Source organism: Hyla sarda, unplaced genomic scaffold, assembly GCF_029499605.1.
Source record: "Hyla sarda isolate aHylSar1 unplaced genomic scaffold, aHylSar1.hap1 scaffold_1102, whole genome shotgun sequence".
NCBI classification, from domain to species: domain Eukaryota; kingdom Metazoa; phylum Chordata; class Amphibia; order Anura; family Hylidae; genus Hyla; species Hyla sarda.
In genome coordinates, this window is record NW_026607722.1 from 80,947 (window position 1) to 95,000 (window position 14,054).

The 14,054-nt window shown below is 45.8% G+C and overlaps 1 protein-coding gene across 1 annotated transcript in view; it reads right to left on the reverse strand.

Moving 5' to 3' along the window:
• The window catches only part of DPYSL5 (dihydropyrimidinase like 5), a gene marked incomplete at its 5' end in the record, with an annotated part of 39,372 nt that overhangs the window by 9,981 nt on the left and 15,337 nt on the right, over positions 1 to 14,054 (reverse strand). Inside the window, 4 exons of the mRNA XM_056551576.1 lie at positions 993 to 1,200; positions 1,480 to 1,622; positions 6,598 to 6,739; positions 8,511 to 8,667. Of these exons, the coding sequence (XP_056407551.1) occupies positions 993 to 1,200; positions 1,480 to 1,622; positions 6,598 to 6,739; positions 8,511 to 8,667 (650 nt within the window). The remainder of the gene's footprint in view (positions 1 to 992; positions 1,201 to 1,479; positions 1,623 to 6,597; positions 6,740 to 8,510; positions 8,668 to 14,054) is intronic.

Here is a 14,054-nt window from a genome sequence, read left to right on the forward strand (position 1 = left end):
AGGAGCCGTGGTCACAATGGTTGGTGCATGGACAATGATGTAGGAGCCGTGATCACAATGGTGGGTGCATGGACAATGATGTAGGAGCCGTGATCACAATGGTGGGTGCATGGACAATGATGTAGGAGCCGTGATCACAATGGTGGGTGCATGGACAATGATGTAGGAGCCGTGATCACAATGGTGGGTGCATGGGCAATGATGTAGGAGCCGTGGTCACAATGGTTGGTGCATGGACAATGATGTAGGAGCCGTGATCACAATGGTTGGTGCATGGACAATGATGTAGGAGCCGTGATCACAATGGTTGGTGCATGGACAATGATGTAGGAGCCGTGGTCACAATGGTGGGTGCATGGACAATGATGTAGCGGTGATCACAATGGTTGGTGCATGGACAATGATGTAGGAGCCGTGATCACAATGGTGGGTGCATGGACAATGATGTAGGAGCCGTGGTCACAATGGTGGGTGCATGGACAATGATGTAGAAGCCGTGATCACAATGGTTGGTGCATGGACAATGATGTAAGAGCCGTGATCACAATGGTTGGTGCATGGACAATGGTGTAGGAGCCGTGATCACAATGGTGGGTGCATGGACAATGATGTAGCGGTGATCACAATGGTTGGTGCATGGACAATGATGTAGGAGCCGTGGTCACAATGGTTGGTGCATGGACAATGATGTAGGAGCCGTGATCACAATGGTTGGTGCATGGACAATGATGTAGCGGTGATCACAATGGTTGGTGCATGGACAATGATGTAGGAGCCGTGGTCACAATGGTGGGTGCATGGACAATGATGTAGCGGTGATCACAATGGTTGGTGCATGGACAATGATGTAGGAGCCGTGGTCACAATGGTTGGTACATGGACAATGATGTAGGAGCCGTGATCACAATGGTTGGTACATGGACAATGATGTAGGAGCCGTCATCACATTAGATCTGATTAACTGAGTATCTCATAGCCCCAAGTGACATCACCTTTTCCTTCTGGATCATCTTCTTGTATAAATAATCTGGATAAGTCCTCATGGGGAAGAAGGACCCGGAGCCCTCGGCGCACATGAAGACGCCGTTCTCGTAGACCACACGGCCGTGGCTGATTGTGACCAGAGGCACGCCGTGGCATCGCATGTTCTCATACAGGTTGATGTCACCGCCCTGGATCTGGGTGCTGGCTGAGATAGTCCTGGAGTACAGAAAGGAGACATACTAAAAAACATGTAAGAGGGCACCCACCTACCAAGTGCCACCTATAACATGGGAGGTCTTATGTGGCACCAGGACTGGGTATGACTACTACTCCTACACCCTAAAGATTTGCCCCTCTGGCTGCTGTATATGTATATCAATATCTCACAGCCAAGCCCATCTACGGGAGCATTATGGTTAAACAGAGGGGATTGTGGGTTCGGTATCACACATTAGAGTCTAGCTAGATGAATAACATACGGGTCCTATCCTGTACCTTGTAGCTTCGGGGTCCCAGACCACCACATCTGCGTCCGCCCCGGGGATGATGCGTCCTTTGCGCGGGTACATGTTGTGAATCTTGGCTGCATTGGAGCTGGTCACTGCCACGAAGCGGTTCTCGTCCATCTTACCTCCCACCTGCAGGAGGAGCAATCATTATTATTGGGGGGACGACGTGATGAAAAGGAAAAGCCAAGTGACTATATAATGTAATAAACGGCCACCATGGGGCGCTGTGGGGCTCCTGCTTTGGTAACACTACAATTACCAGAGCCGTATTAGAGCAAACACTGGAGCAGGACAACCACTATGGCGGCTGTAGGGAGCGCTCAGCTTGATCATTTACTGACGTACACTCCTGGCCAAAAGCTGGGAGACCGATACTAATTTTGATAAGTTAAGATCTTTTGGTAAGATGTTTCTATGGTAACAGAAAGACAATTAGAAGCATTTTAAAGGGGTACTCTGCCCCTAGGCATCTTATCCCCTATCCAAAGGGGATCTTTGTGCTGCACCCGGCATTTGTTTGGAGCGTCGGGTTCAGAGCCTCCGCTCATGATGTCACGGTCCCGCCTCCGCTTGTGAAGTCACGACCACACACCCTCAAGGCAATGGGAGGGGGCGTGGCGGCCCATAGACTTGCATTGAGGGGGCGTGGCCGTGACATCACGAGCGGGGGCACAGCCGGGATGTCACGAGCCTCCGTCCCGCATCACCAGTCATCCGGCACTGAGCGAAGCCGCAGCTGAGATTTCGGAGGTCTCCAGAGGTGGGCCCCCCGCGATCAGACATCTTATCCTCTTATCCTTTGGATAAGGGATAAGATGTCTAGGGGCGGAGTACCCCTTTAAACTTTTAATAACAAATACATCAAGTTTATGTAAAGACTCAATGGCCCTGATTTATCAATCGGCCTGAACTCTAATTAACCAATCACAGCTCAACTTTCATTTTACAAGAGCTTGTTAAGATATGAAAACTGAGCTGTGATTGGTTATAGGAAAAACCAGACAATTAGGATTTCAGGCTGATTGATAAATCTCCCCCATTATCCCCAGTGCTGACCCTTCTCCTCCATGACTTCTGCAGTTCTCCTGGTCATGCTGGATATCATCTTCTGGGTCCAGTCCTGACCTCTGACCTCATCACTGCTTAGATTCTATCCCAATTTCTGTGTTTTCGTTCGTCCTCCTGCTTTTCTTGGATCGTCCACAGGATCTCAATGGGGTTGAGATCTGATGAGTTTCCTGATCATGGATCCAAAGTTTCTATGTCTTGTACTCTGAGCCGCTTCGTTATCACGTCTGCTTCAGCTCCATGTTGGGATCAGCACCAGGGCAGAGGTCAGGGGTTGTGGCAGGTGCCATCTGCACCCGGCTTGGTGCGCACAGAACCGGAAACACGACACCATGACACAACACATGGGTAAAACCGTCCACTACAGCATCAAACGCGTTTCGAGCGCATGCGCTCGAAATGCGTTTGATGCTGTAGTGGACGGTTTAACCTGTGTGCTGTATCCATTGAATTTTTAATAAAGCTGCCGGAATTTTGAAGCGCTGGATGATGGTGTCGTGTAACAGGGATCGGACTGCAAAGGACGGGGGTGAAATTATCTACCCTGATGAAGTCTTCACACTATTTGGGACATCTGGAAGAATGATTATTCGGAGAAGAGAAGGTGACACCACTATGAGTCCTGTGTCATCCAACAGCGAAGCCTTCTGAGACCATCCATGTGTGGGGCGGCCTCTCATCCAAGAGAATCGACTCACTCACAAATTTGGCTAAGAACACGGCCATGACTGTATCTGAACATCCTCGAAAAACCAACTTCTCCTACCATAAAGACAAGGCTTTACCCAGCATGATAACTATGGAGCCCAGGGAACAAAACATTGACATCTTGGGTCCATGGCCTGGAAACTCCCAGATCCCATTGAGAAACTTTGGCCAGTCCTCAAAAAGCTGGTGGGCAAACGAAACCCCCAAAATTGTCATAGACTCTACGCAGTGATGAGGTGAGAATGGAAGGTCTGGATCGGAGAAGAAGATGGGTCAGCACTGGAGACACTGAAGTCTGTGACAACGTGTGAGAAGGGATAGACAACGGCGAGGTCCAAATCAGTATGGCTATCGGAGGTGCAAAGTCCATATAAAGTATAACAATGCAGGAAAAAGAAGATTCAAAGTAGACTGCACTCACCAACCATAACAAAGCTTTATTGTGGCAGATAAAGCATGTTCAAACCGGCAGGCAGAAGCAGGTAGAGTGGTGTGCACGTTAGAGCTATTTCGCGCGAGTCGCATGCTTCCACGAGCTGAAGTAGGGCAGGGGTGTGCAGGGCAGAACTTATTCGCGCAGGACAGAACTTTTTCGCGCAGGACAGAACTGTTTTGCGCAGGACAGAACTGTTTTGCGCAGGACAGAACTGTTTCGCGCAGGACAGAACTGTTTCGAGCAGGACAGAACTGTTTCGCGCAGGACAGAACTGTTTCGCGCAGGACAGAACTGTTTCGCGCAGGACAGAACTGTTTCGCGCAGGACAGAACTGTTTCGCGCAGGACAGAACTGTTTCGCGCAGGACAGAACTGTTTTGCGCGAGTTGCGCGCTTCCACTAGCTGGCACTCAAAGGTAGGCAGGGGTGTGCAGGACAGAACTGTTTCCAAATCAGTATGGCTATCGGAGGTGCAAAGTCCATATCAAGTATAACAATGCAGAAAAAAGAAGAATCAAAGCAGACTGCACTCACCAACCATAACAAAGCTTTATTGTGGCAGATAAAGCAAGTTCAAACCGACAGGCAGAAGCAGATAGGGCAGGGGTGTGCAGGAAAGAACTGTCTTGCGTGAGTCGCATGCTTCCACGAGCTGACACTCGCATGTAGGGCAGGGGTGTGCAGGACAGAACTGTTTGGCGCAATTCCAAGAGCGGACACTCTTCTGTCCTGCACTCCCCTGCCCTGCCTGCCAGAATCAACATGCTGTATCTGCCACAATAAAGCTTAGTTATGGTTGGTGAGCGCAGTCTACTTTGAAACTTCAAAATCTAAAAGAGAAATACAAGCGGCGCCAATGCCTTAATAATACAGCTCCCTGTGATGGATGGTGGGATTACCCTATTGGTGACCAGGCAACTCCGGCCAGTGGTGGTGGTAGGGCAATGCAGAGTAAATGTCAGTAAATGAAATACAAGGACCAGACAGGCGTCCTCCACTCACTGCAAAAGGTCTGTTCACTTGACTCCCATCTCGGCTGTTCCTCCAGGTGGGCTAACAAGGTAGTGTGGGGTGCTCAGAGGCGACTGCCGGCGGTTTCACGCACAGAGATGCGCATCTTCCGGCCGGAGGTCGGAAGAAGCGCATTTCTATGCGTGAAACCGCCAGCATCTCTGTGCGTGAAACAGTCGGCAGTTGCCTCTGAGCACCCCACGCTACCTTTTCTGTGCGTGAAACCGCCAGCATCTCTGAGCGCCCCACGCTACCTTTTCTGTGCGTGAAACCAATGGCATCCCAGTGCAAGAAACAGCCGGCAGTCGCCTCTGAGCATCCCACGCTACCTTGTCTGTGCATCTCTGGGCGTGAAACCGCTGGCAGTTGCCTCTGAGCACCCCACGCTACCTTGCCAGCCCCCCGGAGGAGCAGCCTGAGATGAGAGCCGAGAGACCAGACCTTTTGCGGTGAGTGCAGGACGCCTGTCTGGTTCTTGTCTTTCATTTACTTTTAATCTTCTTCTTCCGGCACTGGAGACATTGAGTCTTTACATAAACTTGTATTTGTAAAAAGTTCCTCCGGGTGGGCTAACAAGGTAGCGTGGGGAGCTCAGAGGCGACTGCCGGCGGTTTCACGCACAGATATGCGCTTCTTCTGGCCGGAGGCCGTAAGAAGCGCATTTCTTTGCGTGAAACCGCCAGCATCTCTGTGCGTGAAACAGCCGGCAGTTGCCTCTGAGCACCCCACGCTACATTTGTGCGTGAAACCGCCAGCATCTCTGAGCGTGAAACAGCCGGCAGTCGCCTTTGAGTGCCCCACGCTACCTTTTCTGTGCGTGAAACCGATGGCATCCCTGTGCATGAAACAGCCGGCAGTCGCCTCTGAGCGTCCCACGCTACCTTTTCTGTGCATCTCTGGGCGTGAAACCGCCGGCAGTTGCCTCTGAGTGCCCCACGCTACCTTGCCAGCCCGCCCGGAGGAGCAGCCCGAGATGAGAGCCGAGAGACCAGACCTTTTGCGGTGAGTGCAGGACGCCTGTCTGGTTCTCGTATTTCATTTCACTTTGAATCTTCTTCTTCCGGCACTGGAGACATTGAGTCTTTACATAAACTTGTATTTGTAAAAAGTTCCTCCGGGTGGGCTAACAAGGTAGCGTGGGGAGCTCAGAGGCGACTGCCGGCGGTTTCACGCACAGATATGCGCTTCTTCTGGCCGGAGGCCGTAAGAAGCGCATTTCTTTGCGTGAAACCGCCAGCATCTCTGTGCGTGAAACAGTCGGCAGTTGCCTCTGAGCACCCCACGCTACATTTGTGCGTGAAACCGCCAGCATCTCTGAGCGTGAAACAGCCGGCAGTCGCCTTTGAGTGCCCCACGCTACCTTTTCTGTGCGTGAAACCGATGGCATCCCTGTGCATGAAACAGCCGGCAGTCGCCTCTGAGCGTCCCACGCTACCTTTTCTGTGCATCTCTGGGCGTGAAACCGCCGGCAGTTGCCTCTGAGTGCCCCACGCTACCTTGCCAGCCCGCCCGGAGGAGCAGCCCGAGATGAGAGCCGAGAGACCAGACCTTTTGCGGTGAGTGCAGGACGCCTGTCTGGTTCTCGTATTTCATTTCACTTTGAATCTTCTTCTTCCGGCACTGGAGACATCGAGTCTTTACATAAACTTGTATTTGTAAAAAGAAAAAAAATTGGAAAACTTATAAAATGGGTATATTGTACGTCAGTAACCATGGAAACATCAGACAAAAGATCTAAAGTCACAAACAGAAAACTGTTGTGAGGAGCTCATAAGACTTGCTGGACATTGTAGTGTCACCACAGTTCGTCGCACATCACAGGGCGTGGCTGCATCTGGTGTAAACCAATGAGACCGGAGCGGACGTCCCGGCGCACACTCACCACTCCTCGCTCCCAGATGACGCTCATGCGGTCCTGCACGCCGCCCACTCCATGGGGAATTTTGGTGAAGTCGTCTTTGCCCATGGCCTTCTGTTTGGTGGTGAACGTCCGGTGATCGGAGGCCACCACGTTCAGCGTGTCACTGGAGGGAAAGAGAAAGTCGTGTTCTGAAGGGTCTGATGGTTTTATGCACATAAAAGATTCTAGAAATTTCTTATCGCCTTTTGAAGGGAATTTATCAATGGCTGACACCGGAAAACTAGCGGAATAGAAGTCACACATTTTGGCACACGCCTTTTTTATTTATTTATATTTTTGGTGTTGACCATTTATAAATCTACAGTTTATGACTCGACAACGCAACATTTCCTGACACGTATGGTAAATGAAAAAGGAGATTTTTTAACACTCTCCGTAAAATCTCTTTCTCGAAGGATCCATTGGGGGACACAGACCGTGGGTGTATGCTGCTGTCTCTAGGAGGTGTGACACTATGGTAATAAAAAAAAAAAGTCGGCTCCTTCCAACAGGATATAAACGTTGCTATGCGCGAGCGAGGTGAGCATGTAAATAGGGGGACCCGGACCCAGACGCTGACCGTTGGCGAGGGGGGTAAACAGCGCATATACGAAATGTCTGTGCCCCCTTACTCGCAATGGGGAAACTGGGAACCAGAGTCCCTGAGTCCCAACCTGAAAACAGGAAAGAAAAAGGAATAAAAAACGAACACGTCCCTAACTGGGAAAACAAAAAATCAGAAGACCTGGTCTGGAGAATTCCAGACCATGTCCACCTCCTTCAGACACTAAGCTTAAACTGATTACCTCAGGGCCTGAAGGCGGGTATATCCTGCTGGGAGGAGCCAACTTTTTTTTTTATTATCATAGTGTCAAACCTCCTAGAGACAGAAGCATACACCCACGGTCTGTGTCCCCCTATAGAGCCAATAGAGAAACACCGTAGTTAACATTGAGAGGCAGTGACCTGTACATAGCGAGTCCTGCTCTCAGCTCTAGACAATGCTCTGTGAGCTGCAGAGCCTGGACTCCAGACTAGTCCTGCTCTCATCTGAGAAGTGATACAATTGTAACCAGTCTAGACAATGCTCTGTGAGCTAAACATCCAGGACTCCAGACTGATACATTGTACATAGCTCGTCCTGCTCTCAGCTGAGAAGTGATACAATTGTATCCAGTCTAGACAATGCTCTGTGAGCTAAACACCCTGGACCCCAGACTGATACATTGTACATAGCTAGTCCTGCTCTCAGCTGAGAAGTGATACAATTGTATCCAGTCTAGACAATGCTCTGTGAGCTAAACACCCTGGACTCCAGACTGATACATTGTACATAGCTAGTCCTGCTCTCAGCTCTAGACAATACTCTGTGAGCTAAACAGCCTGGACTCCAGACTGATACATTGTACATAGCTAGTCCTGCTCTCAGCTGAGAAGTGATACAATTGTATCCAGTCTAGACAATGCTCTGTGAGCTTAACACCCTGGACTCCAGACTGATACATTGTACATAGCTAGTCCTGCTCTCAGCTCTAGACAATGCTCTGTGAGCTAAACATCCTGGACTCCAGACTGATACATTGTACATAGCTCGTCCTGCTCTCAGCTGAGAAGTGATACAATTGTGTCCAGTCTAGACAATGCTCTGTGAGCTAAACATCCTGGACCCCAGACTGATACATTGTACATAGCTCGTCCTGCTCTCAGCTGAGAAGTGATACAATTGTGTCCAGTCTAGACAATGATGTATTTAGCTCACAGAGCATTGTCTAGACTGAGTTGCTCTTTCTTCCTGTATGATGTTCTCCATTATTGATGTTTGATGATTCTTTCTACTACCTCCCCCTGCCGCCATTCTGCCCCAGATGCCCTGCTGTAGATTGGGGGGTACTTACTTGGCCAGCAGACTCATGAGGTAACTGGGGGTGTTGGAGTCCAGACGCAGCGGGGGGATGGTGACATAGGCGGCAGCGTGTGACCAGTCCTGGTGGTAGTAGTGAAGACCATTCAGGGTGGCGTGGGCCGTGGTGGTTTCTGCATAAACTGGTTTTCCTGCAAAATAATATCAATTATTTAAAGGGGTTCTCCGGTGAAAAGCTTTTTTCTTTTAAATCAACTAGTGGCAGAAAGTTAAACATATTTGTAAATTACTTCTATTAAAAAATCTTAATCCTTCCTGTACTTATTAGCTGCTGAATACTACAGAGGAAATTCTTTTCTTTTTGGAATTCTCTCTGATGACATCACGAGCACAGTGCTCTCTGCTGATGTTATTATAATAATAATAACGCTTTATTTATTGTTGTCCTTAGTGGGATTAGAACCCAAGTCCCCAGCACTGTAAGGCAGAAGTGCTAACCACTGAGCCACCATGCTGCCCTTAGCATATACCTGCTGTGCATGGCTGCTAAAATGGACAGAGATTATTGTGGTTATTATTACATCTACTTCAACTGTGTATATACTAGTATTTATTATAATGTATGTAGTATATAACATGTCCTCCTGTCTCTAGGTGATATATAACATGTCCTCCTGTCTCTAGATGATATATAACATGGTCTCCTGTCTCTAGGTGATATATAACATGTCCTCCTGTCTCTAGATGATATATAACATGGTCTCCTGTCTCTAGGTGATATATAACATGTCCTCCTGTCTCTAGATGATATATAACATGGCCTCCTGTCTCTAGGTGATATATAACATGTCCCCCTGTCTCTAGATGATATATAACATGGTCTCCTGTCTCTAGATGATATATAACATGGTCTCCTGTCTCTAGGTGATATATAACATGTCTCCTGTCTCTAGATGATATATAACATGTCTCCTGTCTCTAGGTGATATATAACATGGTCTCCTGTCTCTAGGTGATATATAACATGTCCTCCTGTCTCTAGATGATATATAACATGGTCTCCTGTCTCTAGGTGATATATAACATGTCTCCTGTCTCTAGAGGATATATAACATGGTCTCCTGTCTCTAGGTGATATATAACATGTCCTCCTGTCTCTAGGTGATATATAACATGTCTCCTGTCTCTAGGTGATATATAACACGTCTTCCTGTCTCTAGATGATATATAACATGTCCTCCTGTCTCTAGGTGATATATAACATGGTCTCCTGTCTCTAGGTGATATATAACATGGTCTCCTGTCTCTAGGTGATATATAACATGGTCTCCTGTCTCTAGGTGATATATAACATGGTCTCCTGTCTCTAGGTGATATATAACATGGTCTCCTGTCTCTAGGTGATATATAACATGGTCTCCTGTCTCTAGGTGATATATAACATGGTCTCCTGTCTCTAGATGATATATAACATGGTCTCCTGTCTCTAGATGATATATAACATGGTCTCCTGTCTCTAGATGATATATAACATGTCCTCCTGTCTCTAGATGATATATAACATGCCTCCTGTCTCTAGGTGATATATAACATGCCTCCTGTCTCTAGGTGATATATAACATGTCCTCCTGTCTCTAGATGATGTATAACATGGTCTCCTGTCTCTAGGTGATATATAACATGCCTCCTGTCTCTAGGTGATATATAACATGGCCTCCTGTCTCTAGGTGATATATAACATGGTCTCCTGTCTCTAGGTGATATATAACATGTCCCCCTGTCTCTAGGTGATATATAACATGGTCTCCTGTCTCTAGATGATATATAATATAGTCTCCTGTCTGTAGGTGATATATAACATGCCTCCTGTCTCTAGGTGATATATAACATGGTCTCCTGTCTCTAGGTGATATATAACATGGTCTCCTGTCTCTAGGTGATATATAACATGGTCTCCTGTCTCTAGGTGATATATAACATGGTCTCCTGTCTCTAGATGATATATAACATTGTCTCCTGTCTCTAGATGATATATAACATGGTCTCCTGTCTCTAGATGATATATAACATGTCCTCCTGTCTCTAGATGATATATAACATGTCTCCTGTCTCTAGATGATATATAACATGGTCTCCTGTCTCTAGATGATATATAACATGGTCTCCTGTCTCTAGATGATATATAACATGGTCTCCTGTCTCTAGATGATATATAACATGGTCTCCTGTCTCTAGGTGATATATAACATGTCCTCCTGTCTCTAGGTGATATATAACATGTCCTCCTGTCTCTAGATGATATATAACATGTCCTCCTGTCTCTAGGTGATATATAACATGTCCTCCTGTCTCTAGGTGATATATAACATGGTCTCCTGTCTCTAGGTGATATATAACATGTCCCCCTGTCTCTAGGTGATATATAACATGGTCTCCTGTCTCTAGATGATATATATCATGGTCTCCTGTCTCTAGGTGATATATAACATGGTCTCCTGTCTCTAGATGATATATATCATGGTCTCCTGTCTCTAGGTGATATATAACATGTCCCCCTGTCTCTAGGTGATATATAACATGGTCTCCTGTCTCTAGATGATATATATCATGGTCTCCTGTCTCTAGGTGATATATAACATGTCCTCCTGTCTCTAGGTGATATATAACATGTCCTCCTGTCTCTAGGTGATATATAACATGTCCTCCTGTCTCTAGGTGATATATAACATGTCCTCCTGTCTCTAGGTGATATATAACATGTCCCCCTGTCTCTAGGTGATATATAACATGGTCTCCTGTCTCTAGGTGATATATAACATGTCCTCCTGTCTCTAGGTGATATATAACATGTCCTCCTGTCTCTAGGTGATATATAACATGTCCCCCTGTCTCTAGGTGATATATAACATGGTCTCCTGTCTCTAGATGATATATATCATGGTCTCCTGTCTCTAGGTGATATATAACATGTCCTCCTGTCTCTAGGTGATATATAACATGTCCTCCTGTCTCTAGGTGATATATAACATGTCCTCCTGTCTCTAGGTGATATATAACATGTCCTCCTGTCTCTAGGTGATATATAACATGTCTTCCTGTCTCTAGGTGATATATAACATGTCCTCCTGTCTCTAGGTGATATATAACATGTCCTCCTGTCTCTAGGTGATATATAACATGTCTTCCTGTCTCTAGGTGATATATAACATGTCCTCCTGTCTCTAGGTGATATATAACATGGTCTCCTGTCTCTAGGTGATATATAACATGTCCTCCTGTCTCTAGGTGATATATAACATGTCCTCCTGTCTCTAGGTGATATATAACATGTCTCCTGTCTCTAGGTGATATATAACATGTCCTCCTGTCTCTAGGTGATATATAACATGTCCTCCTGTCTCTAGGTGATATATAACATGTCCTCCTGTCTCTAGGTGATATATAACATGTCTTCCTGTCTCTAGGTGATATATAACATGGTCTCCTGTCTCTAGGTGATATATAACGTGTCCTCCTGTCTCTAGGTGATATATAACATGTCTCCTGTCTCTAGTTGATATATAACATGTCCTCCTGTCTCTAGGTGATATATAACATGTCCCCCTGTCTCTAGGTGATATATAACATGGTCTCCTGTCTCTAGATGATATATATCATGGTCTCCTGTCTCTAGGTGATATATAACATGTCCTCCTGTCTCTAGGTGATATATAACATGGTCTCCTGTCTCTAGATGATATATAACATGGTCTCCTGTCTCTAGGTGATATATAACATGTCCTCCTGTGTCTAGATGATATATAACATGTCCTCCTGTCTCTAGATGATATATAACATGTCTCCTGTCTCTAGGTGATATATAACATGTCCTCCTGTCTCTAGATGATATATAACATGTCTCCTGTCTCTAGGTGATATATAACATGGTCTCCTGTCTCTAGGTGATATATAACATGTCTCCTGTCTCTAGATGATATATAACATGTCCCCCTGTCTCTAGGTGATATATAACATGTCCTCCTGTCTCTAGGTGATATATAACATGTCCCCCTGTCTCTAGGTGATATATAACATGGTCTCCTGTCTCTAGATGATATATAATATAGTCTCCTGTCTGTAGGTGATATATAACATGTCCTCCTGTCTCTAGATGATATATAACATGGTCTCCTGTCTCTAGGTGATATATAACATGCCTCCTGTCTCTAGGTGATATATAACATGCCTCCTGTCTCTAGGTGATATATAACATGTCCTCCTGTCTCTAGATGATGTATAACATGGTCTCCTGTCTCTAGGTGATATATAACATGGTCTCCTGTCTCTAGGTGATATATAACATGTCCCCCTGTCTCTAGGTGATATATAACATGGTCTCCTGTCTCTAGATGATATATAATATAGTCTCCTGTCTGTAGGTGATATATAACATGTCCTCCTGTCTCTAGATGATATATAACATGGTCTCCTGTCTCTAGGTGATATATAACATGCCTCCTGTCTCTAGGTGATATACAACATGCCTCCTGTCTCTAGGTGATATATAACATGTCCTCCTGTCTCTAGGTGATATATAACATGTCCTCCTGTCTCTAGGTGATATATAACATGTCCTCCTGTCTCTAGATGATGTATAACATGGTCTCCTGTCTCTAGGTGATATATAACATGTCCTCCTGTCTCTAGATGATATATAACATGTCTCCTGTCTCTAGGTGATATATAACATGGTCTCCTGTCTCTAGGTGATATATAACATGGTCTCCTGTCTCTAGATGATATATAACATGTCCTCCTGTCTCTAGATGATATATAACATGTCTCCTGTCTCTAGGTGATATATAACATGTCCTCCTGTCTCTAGATGATATATAACATGTCCTCCTGTCTCTAGGTGATATATAACATGTCCCCCTGTCTCTAGGTGATATATAACATGGTCTCCTGTCTCTAGGTGATATATAACATGTCCTCCTGTCTCTAGATGATATATAACATGTCCTCCTGTCTCTAGGTGATATATAACATGTCCTCCTGTCTCTAGGTGATATATAACATGTCCTCCTGTCTCTAGGTGATATATAACATGGTCTCCTGTCTCTAGGTGATATATAACATGTCCTCCTGTCTCTAGATGATGTATAACATGGTCTCCTGTCTCTAGGTGATATATAACATGTCCTCCTGTCTCTAGGTGATATATAACATGGCCTCCTGTCTCTAGGTGATATATAACATGCCTCCTGTCTCTAGGGGATATATAACATGGATAGGGGATAAGATGTCGCACAGCGGAGTACCCCTTTAACCAATAAGATATATAATATATACCTATAAATAAAAAGTGCAACTTCTGCCACAAAAAACAAGCTTTTGTACGACTAAAGTTACAGAAATATACTTGGAAGGCACCGATGGAAAAATAAATAATAATGCTTGGGCATTAAGACCCAGAAGGCACCGGGGGAAGGGGTTAAAGGGGTCTCATGGTTTTATGTAAATATTGCTGAAACAATCAATAATAATAAGTTTTACATAGATTTTTGGTTCTGGTGATAGTCTGGGCTCCAGACCCCCC